Here is a 17,172-nt window from a genome sequence, read left to right as displayed (position 1 = left end):
TTCATTTCATGTACATAGATTCTGTATTTGGTAAACTTATACAACCTTGACAGCAATTGGTTTACCCCGTTCGTCATTGATTAGGGTAGCCCTATTTCGCTGCTCTAAGGGTTTCAAACAATATGCCATCAATTGTTCCGGCATTCCATGAAACTCCCATGTCATTGTTTCATCGCCTTGAGTCAATTCATATATAGTAACAACCTGGTTTAATTTGCCAGCATCTTCGAACCATTGCAATACCAGTGATGCCCATGAATCAAAGTTCCTCCACAATATGTAATATCTAGATGAGTCCTTTGGACCCTGATCTGCACCAACAGCTTTGTTTTCTTCACACATTTGGCACCATATTTCTTCGACGAACACCTGCGGCACACTTCTTTGTATCTCTGAATTAGTGAAGATGCTATTATCAGTACCACCAGTGAGTGGATTAATATTGCTATCATTCGGGTTACCCTCGACTGGACTGCCTTCCACAGTCATGCTCCAACATTTCTTCAGCTTACAATACTGTAAGATCACCTCTATCCATGAGGTGATCTGCTGCTTTCTAATAAGAGCATTTGGTTGCCTTGTGAAGAATGGAGGGAATGAGTAAATAGCTGGAAGTGTGGCAGAAGAGGACATGCTTCGATTTATGCAACTTTCTCTTTCGGCACAGTGATTGATGTATTCAAATGATCAGCGTAACAGCGTAGAAACATTTTTACGCTCACGTCCCTATGGAAAGAAAACACATTTACAGCTATTTGTAAGTGCAGCATATGGAAAGGGCCTTTGCATTGGAGCAGGAACACGTACAAGCATACAATGAACTGCTACGAACTTTAGACACGTTGTATCTTTTGAACAATGACTTGGGTACAGTTACTCCTGAAATGAAGAAGACCCTCGAAATAAGAAGACAACTGCAAGTAAATTTAGAGAAGAGTGCCTCAATACTCAGAACTATAGAGAGAGTGGCAGCGAGAGTGGATGAAGATGGAAACGAAATTCCACAGAGGGTATCGACAGAGGACATCCTTGCCGACCGACTGGTCAAAGTTATGCAGGAGAACTACGAAATTGATTATAAGGTCAAGGAATCTCTCGCTCTAGAGCAGCAATTGGCAACCGAACTTCGCGAAGAGAAAGTTAAATACTTGAATTCAGTTCAGCAATACAGGCAAGTGTGTGCCCATGTAAAGCATCAATCTGGACCAAAAAGCGACAACGCATCCCTTAGTGCAAATTCCACTGATGAATCTCATCAATCTCGTCAGGGCGACCAGGTTGATAAAGCTGGTCAAGTTGATGAGGTTGATGAGGTTGATGAGCAAATCATCATAAATCAAAATGAAACACTTCGGCAACTGCTATTAGCGCTAAAGATACACGCTGGTTACGATCCCTTCATATGACTAACAATGGATTCAGTCATAACTTCAGTTTTAATATCGTTTCTTTTTTATAGCGGCCTGAAAAAATTTTTTTGATATAAAGGATTTTTGAAAATTTGGTATCTTCGCGCAGTTTTCGAATCTGTGCCAACCTCATCGCATCTCATTTACACCATCTAGTGTTATAAATCTTGGTTAATTTATTCTTATTTTGCTGTATTTCACTTCTTAGTTCACCCCAGCCTTTTTCAACTACTTGCTTATAGTTTGTTAGCGTAACGTAGCTTCAAGATACACCAAGGAATAGGCTGGTCAAAGTTTTTCTACTTCAAATAATAAAGTAGTAAGACAAAAAAACTGTAGTAGTAATAATATATCAAAACATGAAGTACGTTGTTGTTTCAGGTGGTGTTATCTCAGGTATTGGTAAGGGGGTTCTTGCCTCATCCACTGGTATGCTGTTGAAGACCTTCGGTCTCAAAGTGACCTCGATTAAAATCGATCCATATATGAACATTGACGCAGGTACAATGTCACCATTGGAGCATGGTGAGTGTTTTGTGTTGGATGATGGCGGTGAAACTGATTTAGATTTGGGTAACTATGAACGTTATCTGAATGTGACGTTGACGAAAGATCATAATATAACTACAGGTAAAATCTACTCCCATGTCATCGCAAGAGAAAGGAAAGGTGATTACTTGGGTAAAACAGTCCAAATTGTTCCTCATTTGACTAATGCAATTCAGGATTGGATTGAGCGTGTTTCTCGTATTCCAGTTGATGACACGGGTTTAGAACCTGACGTTTGCATAATTGAACTTGGTGGTACCGTCGGTGATATTGAAAGTGCACCATTTGTTGAAGCATTAAGACAGTTTCAATTCAGAGTTGGAAAGGAGAACTTTGCTTTGATTCACGTTTCATTGGTCCCAGTGATTCATGGCGAACAAAAAACGAAGCCAACTCAAGCTGCAATCAAAGACTTGAGACAGCTAGGATTGACGCCTGATATGATAGCATGTAGGTGTAGCGAGGAATTGGAAGATCCAACCATTTCGAAAATCGCCATGTTTTGCCATGTGGGTCCTGAGCAAGTTGTTAACGTTTACGATGTTAAGTCTACTTATCACATACCGTTATTATTATTGGAACAAAAAATGATGAATTATTTATTGAAAAGATTACAATTGGATAACATTACCTTAACTGCTGAAGATAAACAAAGAGGTGAAGAATTACTAGAAAAATGGAAATCGATGACGGTTAATATTGAACAATCTGATAAAATTGTTAAGATTGCTCTGGTCGGTAAATATACAAATCTGAAAGACTCATATCTGTCTGTTATTAAAGCATTAGAACATTCGTCAATGAAATGTCGCACGCAATTGGAAATTCTTTGGGTTGAAGCCAGTGACCTGGAACCAGATTCTCAAGAGACTGATAAGACGAAATTTCATGACGCTTGGAATAAAGTCAGCACTGCTGATGGTATCTTAGTTCCCGGTGGCTTCGGTATTAGAGGTACTGAAGGTATGGTCCTTGCCGCCAAATGGGCACGGGAAAGCAATGTACCATACCTTGGTATTTGCCTTGGTTTACAAATTGCAACAATTGAATTTTCACGTAATGTTCTCGGTATTAAGAACGGTAATAGCAGTGAATTCTTACCGGATCTACCAGAAAGCGATCAAGTCGTGGTTTACATGCCGGAGATCGATAAGGATAAGATGGGTGGTACAATGAGATTAGGTTTGAGACCAACGTATTTCCAAGACGATTGTGATTGGAGTCAGATCAAAAAATTATATGGCAACAGATCATCTGTCGAAGAAAGGCACCGTCACCGTTACGAGATAAACCCAGAATTAGTTCCTCAGTTGGAGAAGGAAGGTTTGATATTCGTTGGAAAGGACGAGTCCGGCGAACGTTGCGAAATATTAGAATTGAAGAATCATTCTTATTTCGTAGCTACTCAGTACCATCCAGAGTACACTTCCAAGGTTTTGGACCCATCGAGTCCGTTCGTTGGTCTTGTCGCAGCGTCCGCTGGCGTACTGGACCGCTTGTACAATGGAGAATTCGAGTTCCACGGCAAGGCTGATTTTTAGAATATTATAATTAGTCGTCATATATGCTTATATATAAATAATTTTGAGATTCCTCAGCTACCTTTCACACGAAATACAATTGTTTTTGCGCTCAATTCCCATTTCTCATGCAGTCTATTTGGTGATACCAATGACACCGCAGGCGTTTCTACCGCCCGCATTACCGGTTTTCAGTGATTCCTCATTGCCGCCCTTCCCCAAGTCATCTTGGCCACCGTGGATGACGACGGTTCTCCCCAAGATAGAAGTAGGACCGATCAACTTGATCAAACGATCCTTCATCGAGCCGCGGGCGACACCAGACGCGTCCGTGGACACGTTACCCATGTCTCCGACATGTCTCTGCTCCACTTCTGGCGCACCGTGAGTCTTGCCAAATGGGTTGTAGTGGGGTCCCGCTGAGGTACAACCGTTGGTGTTGTCCCCAAATTCGTGAATATGGAACCCACGCAAAGCGTTTGCATCATTACCCGTAATTTCCCATGAAATGTTGGTCAAATCCTCCTCCTTCTCTTGTTCGAAGTAGACAACACCGGAAACACCTGAGTCTCCCTTTAGAAGAGCAACTGCCTTAGCCATTTTTAATTTAAAATATACCTTATAGGAGTTTCAAGATCAATATATATATATATTGCTCTTTGAGTCGATACAGCACCTATTTACTCAGAAAAAGTAAATCCAATCGAATCGCCCGAAGTGAAAGATGAGCAAAATAAAACAATCCTTATATATATAGCTAATTTTGGATGTGTTGACGCTAGTACCCTTCCTTGCACCTCAAGCCAACAACCGCCACCAATTGCCACCCAGCATTGCCGAAGATCGCCTAATCATCAGCTAAGAAGAAAGCAGCCCTTTCGCAATCTTACGTAAGTAGGGATATGGCCACGGCCGGGTGACAGGGGCTGGCCAGCGCTTATTCGACTTTTATCGGTCCCCTTTTTACGCCGACAGTCTGAATCAGGTGGCAGGCCGGTTACCCGGCCTGCTCAGGGTAACCATGTTAGGCCGGGTAGCTGATCCGAGGGTCGGGTAACCCTTTTGCGATGTCTTGTTGTTTTTCGCTTGGCGTGCCTGGCCGGCATTTTAAGCGCGTATGCGCTTACAGGCCTGCTCCTGCGTTACTCGTGGCAAAAGGGTAGGGTGACTGTTAGGGTAGGGGGGGATACACGCGACATAGCACATACACACATGTGGTATATACGATACATAAGACACGCCAGCACCGTGCAGCGGCTGCTTGCGGTACACGCCGGATGCGTGCTACATGTTGTCATCCTGGCTGGGAGGGCGGGGCTGCTGCTTGGCTCCCGGCAGAAACATCAGATACGTTGTGCTTGCGACTATCACAGATGTGAATAGCCACATCATGATAGTGCTCGGTTTGCGCACTATCCTGTGGAAAAACTCGATTAAAGGGTTATCGACGAAAAAGCCCATTCTTGAAAGCTGCGATGTGGCCCCTGCTCTGCTGCTGTGGTTGCTGTGTAGATGGACCAGGTTCTTGTCACGAATGTCGCTTGTTTTTCCTAAAGTCAACTTCGCCATTCTTACCTGGAGACTGGCCGCAGGGCGCGACGTACATGATGAGAATGGAGAAGGAATTCGCTGCACACCTTGCATGGTCCCTTTCCTTCCATCTAGCATGTGGGAAATGAAGCCGTATAATTCACCAACAAATATAGATACAGAAGCTTGGCGGACTCGCGGTTTCTTGGCAAGACACGCAGGTAGGTACGCGGACGAAGATGAGACTGATGTGCCAGTGGATGGTGCTAGTTATGGCGGTGAAGTGCGCAGCGGGTATGTTGCACGAGTTCAGCACTACGAAGGACCTGTATGGCGAGTTGCTCAGTACTGACAGGTATTCGTTCGTATATATCTATTCTCCCAAGTGCCCCTGGTGTAAGGAGCTGATGCCTAAATTCGAGATGCTGTCTAGTTTCTTTAACGGGGCGCTGAACTTTATTATGATTGACGGCAGAAAATGCAGGATTCTCGATAAAGACTTCAATGTGGATACGTATCCGTATCTGATGCTCTTCGAGGCGAAAGAGAATTTGGCAGGGTTTCAGGTCGAGCCGGAATTGACACCAAAAAATCTGCTCAAGGGTGTATACCACGGTGCGGGCGACGTTTATCGCATGGCGCACTACCTGACACAATTGACGGGGGAGACACCCGCCTTGCCGCAGCCGGTCCATGAAAATATTATTGAGTTGGACAAGCTGGGCCCACACGCAGACTCGGACTCCCTGGATTATTTGGACGCGACGTCGGGTGCAAGTTTGGTAAATATCTTGTCGTTTACATCCCCTTGGATGGATTTCTACTATCAGGAACTATTCCAATCTTCTCGGCCGTCTTCGTTGTTGGTACAGAATTCACAGTTTTTCGACGACAAGTTGAAAACATTTGACATCGATGGTTCGCAGCGCTCAACATCACATCTTACCAATCTCTTCAGGGTGTCTCACTTCCCCAGTCTGATGCTCTTGCCCCGAAATTGCGGTGGTTCAAATTCGACTGTAGTGCGCATCGAGTTTCATCAGTATGATAGCGAACTGTTGAAAAAGGAAATTCAAACTGTTCGCCGACTTACCAAACTCTGTATCGATGGCGACCAAACTGCGCTGTCAAATTTTGTCTCCGATTTCCATTCCATCAGCATATACCCATCTCTGGAAGATATGCAACAAAAGGTTAATGACGCTGCTGGGAAGGCTTATGAAATTCATGAAGATGAATCGGACATGGAGTATATTTCCCACGCTATAAATGATTTGTAACAGCTATGATTATGCCCAGGTATTTTTAGCGTTTTTTTAAAACGCCATGTAAAGTTATGTAATATTATGCGATTTCAGTTAATTACCCGAACTAATGCAAAAAACGTTTTTTTTTCAGTTTTGACATCTGAAAGAAAGGAACTAAAAGCGAAATGACAAGCTGTTGATTGTGTTCACGGCAATATAATTGACAACTCTGAATAGGAAGCACCAATTGTACCGTTGCGCCGCAAAATAGTGTGGAGATATGATGAATCCGTTTAGATTCTTGGGGGATCTGTCCCACTTAGCAAGCATACTCATTCTTATTCATACCATCAGAACATCAAATTCAATTGAAGGGATGTCATTGAAGACACAAGCATTATATGTTTTGGTCTTCCTAAGTCGTTACATGGATTTATTGGTACTGCATTGGGTTTCTTTGTACATTTTTGTCATGAAAATCTTCTTCATAGCATCATCAATATATATACTTCAACTATTGCAAAGAACGAAGACAACGAACCGCATTGCCTACAAAGAGATGCTTTTGAGGGATAATTTTAACATAAGATACCTACTTATTCCATGTGTGATACTGGCACTTGTCTTCAACAGAGAATTCACCATCATTGAAATATTCTGGAGTTTTTCTGTGTGGCTTGAAAGCGTGGCCATTTTACCACAATTGTTCATGCTATCAAAATCTGGAAAGGCAAAGTCTTTAACCATTCATTATATTTTTGCGTTGGGTCTTTATAGAACGCTTTACATTCCTAATTGGGTTTGGAGATACTTTGCAGAATCAAAATTTGATAAACTGGCTTTCTTAACAGGTGTGATACAGACACTGGTTTACTCAGATTTCTTTTATATCTACTATCAAAAAGTCATCAAACGCAAGGGAGCAGATTTACTGCACTAAAGCATCTTCATGAGATACGCATAACATATATATGTACATCTTTATATGAGTCAAAGATCAAAAAGTTATCTACGTAAATGAGCTTTACCGGACTAATTCTTGTGGTGCGCATAACATACATATTCGTATGTCTGTGCACATCTTTATGTGAGTTTGCGATCCATGTACGGCCCGCTCAATCCCTCTTTAGGTCGTAGTACTCTTTCCTGACTCCATCCTTGGTCACGATGAGTATTTCCAAGCCATCACCCACCTGAATGTGTCTTTCTGTGGCTGAGGTGAATGAGTCCCTTACCAACTTGATGACTTCTTCAAGACTCAAGTATTTGATAGGCCTCTTGACTTTCCCATCTGTGCCAGGTTCGTACTGATTTTTGAAATTCACCTGGTTATCTAAAAACGGCATTATCAAAGAAGCTGCAGCTCCACCTGCCCTACATTGCTCTCTTTCGTATGATCCTACTGGGTCAAAGGAATACACCGACCCTTTTCCTTCCTCGTCAAGTCCTGCAATGATTGTGTGCACATAATAGGGGAAAAATCTCTTACCATACAAAAGATGTTGGATATTTCTTGCCGCCGATGATAGCGATAGTTTCTTGTCGTTATGATCGAAGTGGTACCACTTGACACTGTTTTTAAACCTCTTAACCAACGCTTCACCGTCGGCTGCAAATCCGTTTGCCGACATTATTATGTTATCACCACAGTCAAACACCTTGGACTCATGACGAGAGTTGATCGAGTAGTCTGTAGTGTGTCTTGTGTCTCCGGCCAACACAGCAAAATCCTCGCCCGCAATTCCCAGGATTGTACCACCATTGTCGGTGTATGGATTGAATTGATGCTCAATCGGTGTGCTTGCTACTTCAGAAGAATATTCTGATGCAATTGTACTAGCCATTGTATACCTGGTGTGTTATAACTGTCTTGGAGTGCAACGAGATGATCCCTAGCTCTTCACTTATCCCGAGAAAGCCTACTTCTTGAACCAATCTTTTGCCACCAGCGACCATCCCATTTCTACCATTTCACGGATTACTTCCTTAAACAATCAGCCAGAGTGAAACCCAATTAGAGATCATGTGATCTCCTCTCACGTGATGGAGGGCCCTGGAGATCACGTGACTATCTGTCCGGATGGCGTCCCGGACATATGCTTTTTTTACTTTTTTTCTTGCTGTGTACACACAGAAAAGAAACAGAGGGAGCGTCGGTCGTGACAATGTGTCAGGCCTATCGATCAAGGCCTAGAAAGGTAACAGTACCTTTGTACGATACGTTATTAGCGGTCATTCTCGACTGCGATTACTCAAATCTCCCGCCCCCAGCAGGGATTTAGGCAAAGCCGCCAAGCACGAATACTAAGATAAGAAATCTATTTGAGTAATCTGGGCTTAGTAGTCAGGGCTTAGCAGTTGTCCATTGAGTACATTCCCTTTTAGATAAGAAGGTAGTCATGTTTTACGCAATTTTGAAAAAAATGATTTGTATTATGTAATGTAAGTGGTTCCTAGGGAGACAAGTGAGGCTTTGGTTTGCCTTTATCTCGAACGTTTGTCACTTTTTCCGAACTTATTACCGGCGGAAAACAAAATGAAAAAAAAACAGGACGAAAAAAGGAAAAACGGCTCGAGCCGATGAGGCAAAGAGGCAGAAGTATCTGTATGGCATATATGGGTAGATGGCTCTTACACTGGTGCAGTGATGTGTCAAAGAAATAGCATACAACGCCGTTCAGCCGTTGGTATTTGCGCTACAGGGTTGCTACTTTCTGACATTGTCCTAGTGTACTGATAGCGAAAAATTTTCTCCTGCGGAGGTTTAAATGTTGAAGGCTTTATCTAATGGTTCAAGCAACTCTTCCATAACTGTTCTGAATTCCTGATAACGTGTATTCTGTATTTAAGAGTATATTTTGAGTTTATTGTGTTTCTTGAATGCATTCTTATTCGTTTCTGATGTCTTACAGTAAGCAAAAAGTAAGAGAGTGAGTAAGTAGTCGTTTGCTTCGCTCCTCCTCCTCCTTCCCCTCCAAGCAGTAACTCAACATGTCAATTACGTCGTCGTCCCTGAGGCGGACAAACGGTTCAAGCGACGAATATACCGGTGAAAAGTTTCCAAGCGCAGCAAAAGCGCAAGTGGTCGGTGTCAGTAGCGAAACTAATTCGAATGATGACAATGACAGCGTCTGTAGCGACGTATCGAAAAAGGGTAAGGTCAAGACTGCTTGGGATAAAATCATCGATCTCATTGAAGTTAAGCATCCTGATGGTGAAGGAAGGGTCGCATCCAAAAGTGTGTTAGAATCATTTGTCTATAATGGTGAATTAACACCAGTGGAAGCAAAGAGGAGACAATGGAGCTGGAAGCAATATGTTTTCTTCTGGATTTCTGGTACTTTCAACGTTAACACCTGGCAGATCTCTGCTACAGGTCTGCAGTTGGGGTTGAATTGGTGGCAAACTTGGATCTGTATTTGGGTTGGTTACTTGTGTGTTGCCGTGTTCATTGTGTTGGCATCTCGTGTTGGTAACATGTACCATTTATCATTTCCTAGTTCGTGTCGTGTCGCATTTGGTACATATTTCTCTGTTTGGGTTGTGTTGAATAGAGTGGTCATGGCGTGCGTCTGGTACTCGACACAGGCGTATTTGGGTGGTATATGTTTACAATTGTGTTTCAGGTCAATCTTTGGTAATAATCTGAATCAAAGAATGGGTGATACCATTCCAAGTGAAAACTTGACTAATTTTGAATTGATGTGCTTCATCTTGTTTTGGGCAGTTTCTTTACCTTTCTTATGGTTCCCTCCACACTCGCTTCGTTATCTTTTTGCTGCCAAGTCCTTTATCACGCCAATTGGTGCTTTTGCATTTTTAATTTGGTGTGTCAGGAAATGCAACGGCACTTTATCAATGAGTGCATTGAATGATAACTCTGGGATGAATCAAGCTGCAACGGCGTGGGCTGTTATTAGATCGATTATGAGTTCTATGGACAATTTTTCAACTTTGGTCTTGAACGCACCTGATTTTTCACGTTTCGGTAAGACCCCAAGATCTTCCATGCTGTCTCAATTCATTGTTATACCTGTCTGCTTTGCCGTCATTTCCTTATTGGGTATTATCTGTGTTTCCGCTGCTTATACGTTGTATGGCATCAACTACTGGAGCCCTCTAGATATATTGTCTCGTTTCTTGGGCGGATTCTCCAAGGGTGATCGTGCTGGTGTGTTCCTTATTGCCTTCTCATTTGCCTTTGATCAATTGGGTGCCAATTTATCAAATAATGCAATTCCCGCAGGTACTGATATGACGGCAATTTTACCAAAATTCATCAATATTAGACGTGGTGCTTTTATTTGTGCCTGCATTTCTTTGGCTATCTGCCCATGGAATTTACTAGCATCCTCATCAAAATTCACTACTGCATTGAGCGCTTATGCGGTCTTTTTATCTGCCATTGCCGGTGTTATCTTTGCTGATTACTACATTGTTCGTAAAGGCTACGTTAACATTTATCACTGCTATTCAAATTTACCCGGGACATTTTACATGTACAATAGATATGGTACAAACTGGAGAGCTGTTGTTTCCTATGTTATTGGTATTGTACCAAACTTTCCCGGATTTTTAGGTTCGGTTGGTCTCAGCGTCCCAATTGGAGCTATGCGAGTTTATTATCTCAACTATTTTGTCGGCTATTTGATCTCGGCTATAACCTATGTCACCCTAGTTTATTTCTTCCCCGTGAATGGTATTCCCGGTAATCCAAAAATTACCGATAAGGTATGGCTAGAAGAATGGGTAGAAGTGGAGGACTTTGCTTATGAAAGAGAACAATTTGAGAAAAATTTCAATTCTCTTTCTTATCAAGAACCGAAATTTGCTTAGAAGGCTTGTATTATTATCTTACGTAATTTCCCTAGCTTGGGGATATATTGTCATTTTCTTCATTTATGCTTTTCAATTTCATATCTACTGAATCATGTTATATCAGTTATATTTGTCTCAACCCTTTTTATTTTTTTCATGTTGCATTTTTTATGTTTTTGTATCGCAACGACAATTCTATTATATCGTCAGTTTCTTGAAAAAATATAAATATTAAACAGAAAAAATGCGTCATCGGAGAAGAGAATGGGCACTCTGCGGAAACCATGATAGTGTACATAGTTTCATTTAAAAGAGGGAACATATTTCTCATCGATGCGATTGATTTTTTCGTTTCGTGAAACACCCTGTGTTGACAAACTGATGGAGCTTTTAAAATAAACAGAAGCCAAGAACCATATTCATGTCTGTTTTGACATGTTCGCTAAATTATTTGTGAAATGTCTCAGTTTCTTTTATTTTTTCTGCGACTACAGTTTATTCACCAAATGAATGTAGTTATATATGAAACCGACAACATGCATGACGGTCTCGGCATCGACATGTTCATTTACGGAGTGAATCGTGCTCAAGGTGTCATCCATTGCAAAACCTGGTTGATAACGGTAAATATTTTTTGAGGACCTCCAGTAGTGACAAGTATCAGTGTTCGCAGTCATAATTGATGGCGCTACTACTAAAGATTTCTGCTCATCACCAAATTTTTTTGGGAACACAACACTTTCGTAAAATCCTTTAATTGAGCCGGCAAATTCTCTCCAAACTTCATTATTTGGTGAAACTGGTGCAGGCTCTAATGTTCTTTGTACATCCATATAGACGGTCCCCTTATTGGTAGATTCTAATATCACTTCACCATCCAGTATACAACCCAAACCATATTCTTTAGCAACGTTGCAAGAACTTTCAGAAAACTTTTCAAGGGTTTTGTTCACGTTTGATTCTATTGATACCCTTGAATTCAACAAAAATGAGACACTTTCTGGTAACGCATTAGCTTTAATTCCACCATTAATAATATCAAATGCTTGAGTAGAACGAAATAGATATTCAGTTTTCTTACCACCATGCTCAAAGAGGTAATCCAAGACCCTTTTATTTGCCTTTTCATCATCCATTGCCTTTAAGAAGTCAATTTTGACGTCATTTTCCATTGTTTCAGAATACTGAGCGATACATTGATAATACTGAGTGACAGGATTCTCTGGAGTAAATTGAGCAGGAAATTTTTCACCCTCAATATCATGAATAATACTGGCTGCGACACCGATAGAAGTATGATCTGGTGGTACAGATGAATGACCGCCAGGTGTACGAATGTCGAATACTAAATTGATGAAACCCTTTTCTCCTGTACCTGGTGCTGCAATTAGGACACCTTCCACTTCTTTAATACCGACAACACCTTCATCAATAATAGAATAAATACCGTCGTGGCCATATCTTTCAACAAGAACATCACTCAGGTATCTAGCACCGTAAACTCCAGATGCTTCTTCATCGAAGCCACTGGCAAGAAGGAGACTGCGTTCTGGGTTGAAATCAGGTTCATTTTGTATAATATATTCGAAAGCTTGTAAAATTCCAATTAACATGTTTTTGTCATCAAAAGAACCACGGCCCCACAAGAATTGACCATCCCATTCTCCACCGAATGGCTCATGTTTCCAGGAGCCCCACGTCTTTCTGTCCACCGGGACGACGTCCTGATGTGCTGCAAATAATGCTGGTTTTAAGTCATTGTTCGAGCCTTCCCAGGTGATTAAAAGTGCGTAATGGTTCACATGTTCGATTTTACATTTGGACCAAACAAGAGGAAAATCTTTTGCAAGCTGTTTGTGCAATTTAATAAATGGTTGCCATCCAGCGTATTCAGCTTCATCCTGTGGATTAGGGAATGTATCATAAATTTCAGTCGGAACTCGAACTGCATTTGCTAACTTTGTCATAGTCTCATTCTGCAACTTTTCATTAAAGATAATATTTGAAATGTTTTCCGCCGAGGCTCCAAATACGCTCTCAAATTCTTGGCATTTGAACAGTTCCACCTCGCCGCTGTAGTTGTGACTATTCAACGTCTGGCAGAAAAATGTATGGACCAGAAAAAGGATTGCCGCAAGCAATGCCATCTTCACAAGCACTAACTTTTTTCCCTCATCTTTGCGATACGGCTTTCCATCTAGTGGAGATAGATCACTTTTTTCCTCCATAAGCGTCCAGATACACACGTTTGGATCCTCTATTTAACCAGAAAGGGTCTTCGCAATGCGGTGGCATCTGCGTCTGTTTTTATATATACATAAATATCTTTGGAGTATTTCGTACATTGCCAGCATCAATCGGGATAAGAGAACCGAACCGCCCTGAAAGTTGACAAAACCAAGGTAATAGCGGAAAACTGATAAGAATAACGAAAAAAGAGAAAAATTAGGAACTGCATAAAAAAACTATAAAGTTCAGTACAAACGCAGATGTGGTGGGGTAAGGAATATTATTATCATTAGGTGAAATCGGTCATTAAGTCGTACGTCATTAAATCGTAAATGTCATAGAGTGTGCTGTCAACACTCCTCATACTTGAATGGGCGTAACCTCGCCCAATTCGTGATTGTCCAATGAAGTGTGCAAGATGTGGTAGTGGCGAGGATGTTCGTGCGCTACCTTCGCTTGCAAAGTGAGCGGCATCATCGACAGATCCTGTTCCATGTTTGACGATATGGGAGACCCTTCCGAGTCACTGTCTGTGTCGCTGTTGTAATCATCGTAATCTTTGTCGTCCAAGCACTGGTCGATGGTCACCGTCACCACCGACACAGCCGGCTGTTGTGGTCGCGTAGCGCTAGAGGAGTGGATGTACTTGGGAGGCTGACTGAAATCGTACTCATCCTCGCGACAATCGGAATCGGACGCCGAGCTGTCATCATCGTCGTCGTACTCACTATCCGAAGATGATGACGAGTAGTCGTCATCATCGTCATCGCTCGAAAAATAATCCACCTGCGTTCTTCCATCATTGTGGCCTGAGTCCGAACGCGAACGTACAGAATGACCCTGGCACATCGAACTCTTTGTAATCCTGGTATTGTAAGAATCAACACTTTCCATCACCCTGTCCAGCAGATTTGCATGGCCTACTAGCACCCTCAGGTTGTAGTCCTTGTTGCTATCCGTAGCCGCACATCTCATCAATTTAGCTCTCGCCTTGCTGGCGAGCAGGTATTGTTGCGAAATAGACACTGTCGCGCTCATCGCTTCTAGTAAGATCGTCAATATTTTAATCCGTTTGTGTAGTACTTTTCAGACTGCTGGCTGATCAACCGAACCCACCGGACTGAGCCTATTTGGAATTGAAAACAACTTACTTAAATACGATATTAGTAGAAAATGTATCCTACACGAACCGATCACATTACGTGAGAGTCTTTTAGTCATAAAATGCGTATTTCCGAGGTGATCCGTCTCGTTTCTGCCCAAGAGCGCATTTCGATCATTTTGAAGGAAACAAAAGTTCTTTTTTGTTCAGTTGTTCTTTTTTGCATGTTCTATTAGTCAACGCACTCCGAACCGCGCGCATCGCGTGGTTCGGGCTGCTCTCTCCTTTGCGCGTATTACGGAAAGCGGGATTCCGCCCACGGAAGAAAAAGCCGATTCCGCGGCCGATTGCGATTCAAGCAAAAATGAAGCAAAAGTTGCTGAACGGGTATTAGAAAAACGAAACCGTTGCAGCATGACAAACACAGGTTACAGCTCGGTTACGGACGTGCACGGACGTGGATCATCCTGCTGTTTTGCCGCACGTACGTCGTGGGTATGCCGCCTGTTCAGCCTGGGTGAGTGGAAAGGGATGGAATTCTTGCAACGCGGTGTCGCCATGCTGGTGTTCCGGCGTCGTATGTTCTGTTGTGTTTATAGCCGCTCTTATTTGTGATGGCCGAAAATGACGACCGTCCGGGAGGGTAGAGGTGGCACAGCAGTGGCAGATTGGCAAGGCAAGCAAGCACTCCTTGATCTGATCACAGGTTGCCGCCTGGGGTGCAACCACGATCGTTATTACCCGTCACTGAGAGCTGATGTGTCTACACATTGTAGCCGCTGAGCAGTTTCCAGGCGGAGAGCGGACATAAACGAGTGGGATCTGCGTGACGCAGGATCTGCGCGAGATCACGTTCCACGGTGCTCCGCGTTCCGTCGGACGTAAGCAGCGGGCTCCGGGACCGCGCCGGCTGGCAAATTTCGGCGGCTAAAAAGGGCCATGTGCTCAGGCGATTCAGGCGGCTGCAACACGAGACCTGCGAGGGCACGATGTCACGTGCTGAGCACGTGACAGACACGTGACCCGTGCGGTGTGGTCCCTTTTCCAAGTTTTCCCCTTTGACCAATAAGAGTTGTCCATTGCGACGCGGTCGTAGGACATGATTCTGTGCTAACAAATTTCAGTTTTTTCTCTGTTTGGGCTTTTCGCACTATTACGGTGCTGCTGTTCAGCTCTGGCGTTGATATCGGTCTTTAATAAACTGCTCTTATTATATTCATCCAGTTGGAACGGTATTGCACGGTTTTCTCGCTATATCAATTCGACTGGGGATCCAAGACTCCTTTTGAATATTATTCCGTCTCTTGCCACTGAATCTATTGGTTCTGAGAATCGTCTTTGAGATCCAAATCAAGAGTGATTAGATACAACACAGTCTTTTTCCTACGCACGATGTTGAGAACTTCGAATTTGAGATCCGTTTCTCAATTGCTGAAAAGATCTATCGCTACTCAAGCAGCTCCCAAAGCCCAAATTACAGAGCTCTCCAACGGTATCGTTGTTGCGACTAAACCAAACGCGGCATCTTTGACCAGTTCGGTCGGTATTGTGTTTGGGTCTGGGTCCACAGCCGAAAATCCTTACAACAATGGTGTCTCGAATATTTTGTCGAGTGCTTTCACAAGCTCTGGCAATTTAGCTGAAGCTGAAAAATTGGGATTCTCGCTGGAATCAGCTGTTGGCAGAGACTATCAGTCATACATCGTTAATTCGACCCCTGGTAAGGTTGCTAAATCTTTAGATTTCTTGCAATCTAAAATTTCTGCTCCGTTGTCTGACAAAAGTTTTGAAACTACAAAAAGCATAGTCTTGAGAAATGTTGGACAATTTGAAACGAACGACCATGCTATCCGTGTAATGGAGCATTTACATGCAACTGCTTTCCAAAACACTCCATTGTCTTTGCCAACCAGAGGTACTACGGAAACTTTGGAAACTTTGGTTAAATCTGATCTCGAAGCTTTTGCCAAACAACATTTTTCCTCTGCCAATGCTGTCGTGGTTGGTTCTGGTAATTTGGAACATGACGAATTGGTCAAATCTGTTGAAAAACAAATCTCTTTACAATCGGGTTCAAAACTTTATCCAAAAGCGCCATCAAGCTTTTTAGGTTCGGAAGTGAGATTGAGAGATGATACTTTACCAAAGGCTTGGATCTCGATTGCTGTTGAAGGTGAGCCAGTTACTTCGCCGGATTTCTTTACTGCACAATTAGCTGCCCAAATTTTTGGCACCTACAACTCCTTTGAGCCATCCTCAAGATTACAAGGTACTAAACTAATTGATGAAGTGCAAGAGTATCAAATATGTGATTCTTTCAACCATTTCTCCTTATCGTATCAGGACGCTGGTTTATGGGGCTTTTCCACCGTTACTAGTAACATCACAAGTATTGATGACCTTGTACATTTCACATTGAAACAATGGAATAGGTTAACTACCTCAATTACTGAAACTGAAGTTTCTCGTGCTAAGGCTTTATTAAAATTGAAATTGGCATCTGAGGCTACTGATAATTCTTCTATTGCAACACATTTAGGTGTCGCTACCTTAGCCAAATTTCCTCAGCTTGATTACAATGAAGTATTTGCAAAGATCAATGGTTTGACCGTTAAGGATGTCAAACAATGGGCTGGTAAGAGATTATGGGATCAAGATATTGCTATTTCTGGCTCCGGTCAAATTGAAGGGTTGTTAGACTATGCCAGAATTAGAAACGATATGTCCATGATGAGATGGTAATGAGATTTAGTATATGTTTGTCATCT

General features: G+C 42.5%; 12 protein-coding genes across 12 annotated transcripts; 6 read left to right on the top strand and 6 right to left on the bottom strand.

The window, feature by feature from the left end:
* Positions 1-36: 36 nt before the first annotated feature.
* On the bottom strand, positions 37-633 carry VPS25 (ESCRT-II subunit protein VPS25; the record flags this gene model as incomplete). Its single annotated transcript, XM_037287294.1, has 1 exon — positions 37-633. The coding sequence occupies one exon, from the start codon at positions 631-633 to the stop codon at positions 37-39; it is 597 nt and encodes a 198-aa protein (XP_037143189.1).
* A 137-nt stretch (positions 634-770) lies between these two features.
* Positions 771-1,406, top strand: MCM16 (Mcm16p; the record flags this gene model as incomplete). The annotated part of the gene is made up of 1 exon (XM_037287293.1): positions 771-1,406. The coding sequence occupies one exon, from the start codon at positions 771-773 to the stop codon at positions 1,404-1,406; it is 636 nt and encodes a 211-aa protein (XP_037143188.1).
* A 362-nt stretch (positions 1,407-1,768) lies between these two features.
* Positions 1,769-3,499, top strand: URA8 (CTP synthase URA8; the record flags this gene model as incomplete). Its single annotated transcript, XM_037287292.1, has 1 exon — positions 1,769-3,499. The coding sequence occupies one exon, from the start codon at positions 1,769-1,771 to the stop codon at positions 3,497-3,499; it is 1,731 nt and encodes a 576-aa protein (XP_037143187.1).
* A 114-nt stretch (positions 3,500-3,613) lies between these two features.
* On the bottom strand, positions 3,614-4,078 carry SOD1 (superoxide dismutase SOD1; the record flags this gene model as incomplete). The annotated part of the gene is made up of 1 exon (XM_037287291.1): positions 3,614-4,078. One exon carries the CDS (start codon positions 4,076-4,078, stop codon positions 3,614-3,616), a length of 465 nt encoding a protein of 154 aa, XP_037143186.1.
* A 684-nt stretch (positions 4,079-4,762) lies between these two features.
* On the bottom strand, positions 4,763-5,146 carry MIN6 (Min6p; the record flags this gene model as incomplete). Its single annotated transcript, XM_037287290.1, has 1 exon — positions 4,763-5,146. One exon carries the CDS (start codon positions 5,144-5,146, stop codon positions 4,763-4,765), a length of 384 nt encoding a protein of 127 aa, XP_037143185.1.
* A 101-nt stretch (positions 5,147-5,247) lies between these two features.
* HG535_0B04980 (protein disulfide isomerase family protein) lies at positions 5,248-6,288 on the top strand (the record flags this gene model as incomplete). Its single annotated transcript, XM_037287289.1, has 1 exon — positions 5,248-6,288. One exon carries the CDS (start codon positions 5,248-5,250, stop codon positions 6,286-6,288), a length of 1,041 nt encoding a protein of 346 aa, XP_037143184.1.
* A 250-nt stretch (positions 6,289-6,538) lies between these two features.
* ERD2 (Erd2p) lies at positions 6,539-7,195 on the top strand (the record flags this gene model as incomplete). The annotated part of the gene is made up of 1 exon (XM_037287288.1): positions 6,539-7,195. One exon carries the CDS (start codon positions 6,539-6,541, stop codon positions 7,193-7,195), a length of 657 nt encoding a protein of 218 aa, XP_037143183.1.
* A 175-nt stretch (positions 7,196-7,370) lies between these two features.
* PRE7 (proteasome core particle subunit beta 6) lies at positions 7,371-8,099 on the bottom strand (the record flags this gene model as incomplete). Its single annotated transcript, XM_037287287.1, has 1 exon — positions 7,371-8,099. The coding sequence occupies one exon, from the start codon at positions 8,097-8,099 to the stop codon at positions 7,371-7,373; it is 729 nt and encodes a 242-aa protein (XP_037143182.1).
* A 1,147-nt stretch (positions 8,100-9,246) lies between these two features.
* FUI1 (uridine permease) lies at positions 9,247-11,091 on the top strand (the record flags this gene model as incomplete). Its single annotated transcript, XM_037287286.1, has 1 exon — positions 9,247-11,091. One exon carries the CDS (start codon positions 9,247-9,249, stop codon positions 11,089-11,091), a length of 1,845 nt encoding a protein of 614 aa, XP_037143181.1.
* Positions 11,092-11,561: 470 nt separating this feature from the next.
* HG535_0B04940 (M20 family metallopeptidase) lies at positions 11,562-13,301 on the bottom strand (the record flags this gene model as incomplete). The annotated part of the gene is made up of 1 exon (XM_037287285.1): positions 11,562-13,301. One exon carries the CDS (start codon positions 13,299-13,301, stop codon positions 11,562-11,564), a length of 1,740 nt encoding a protein of 579 aa, XP_037143180.1.
* Positions 13,302-13,662: 361 nt separating this feature from the next.
* Positions 13,663-14,340, bottom strand: ECM13 (Ecm13p; the record flags this gene model as incomplete). Its single annotated transcript, XM_037287284.1, has 1 exon — positions 13,663-14,340. The coding sequence occupies one exon, from the start codon at positions 14,338-14,340 to the stop codon at positions 13,663-13,665; it is 678 nt and encodes a 225-aa protein (XP_037143179.1).
* Positions 14,341-15,796: 1,456 nt separating this feature from the next.
* COR1 (ubiquinol--cytochrome-c reductase subunit COR1) lies at positions 15,797-17,146 on the top strand (the record flags this gene model as incomplete). Its single annotated transcript, XM_037287283.1, has 1 exon — positions 15,797-17,146. The coding sequence occupies one exon, from the start codon at positions 15,797-15,799 to the stop codon at positions 17,144-17,146; it is 1,350 nt and encodes a 449-aa protein (XP_037143178.1).
* Positions 17,147-17,172: the final 26 nt, after the last annotated feature.

The sequence above is a fragment of the Zygotorulaspora mrakii genome, chromosome 2, assembly GCF_013402915.1.
Source record: "Zygotorulaspora mrakii chromosome 2, complete sequence".
Taxonomy (NCBI): domain Eukaryota; kingdom Fungi; phylum Ascomycota; class Saccharomycetes; order Saccharomycetales; family Saccharomycetaceae; genus Zygotorulaspora; species Zygotorulaspora mrakii.
The sequence above is the reverse complement of the archived record's forward strand: the minus strand, read 5'-3'. Positions and strand labels throughout refer to the sequence as shown.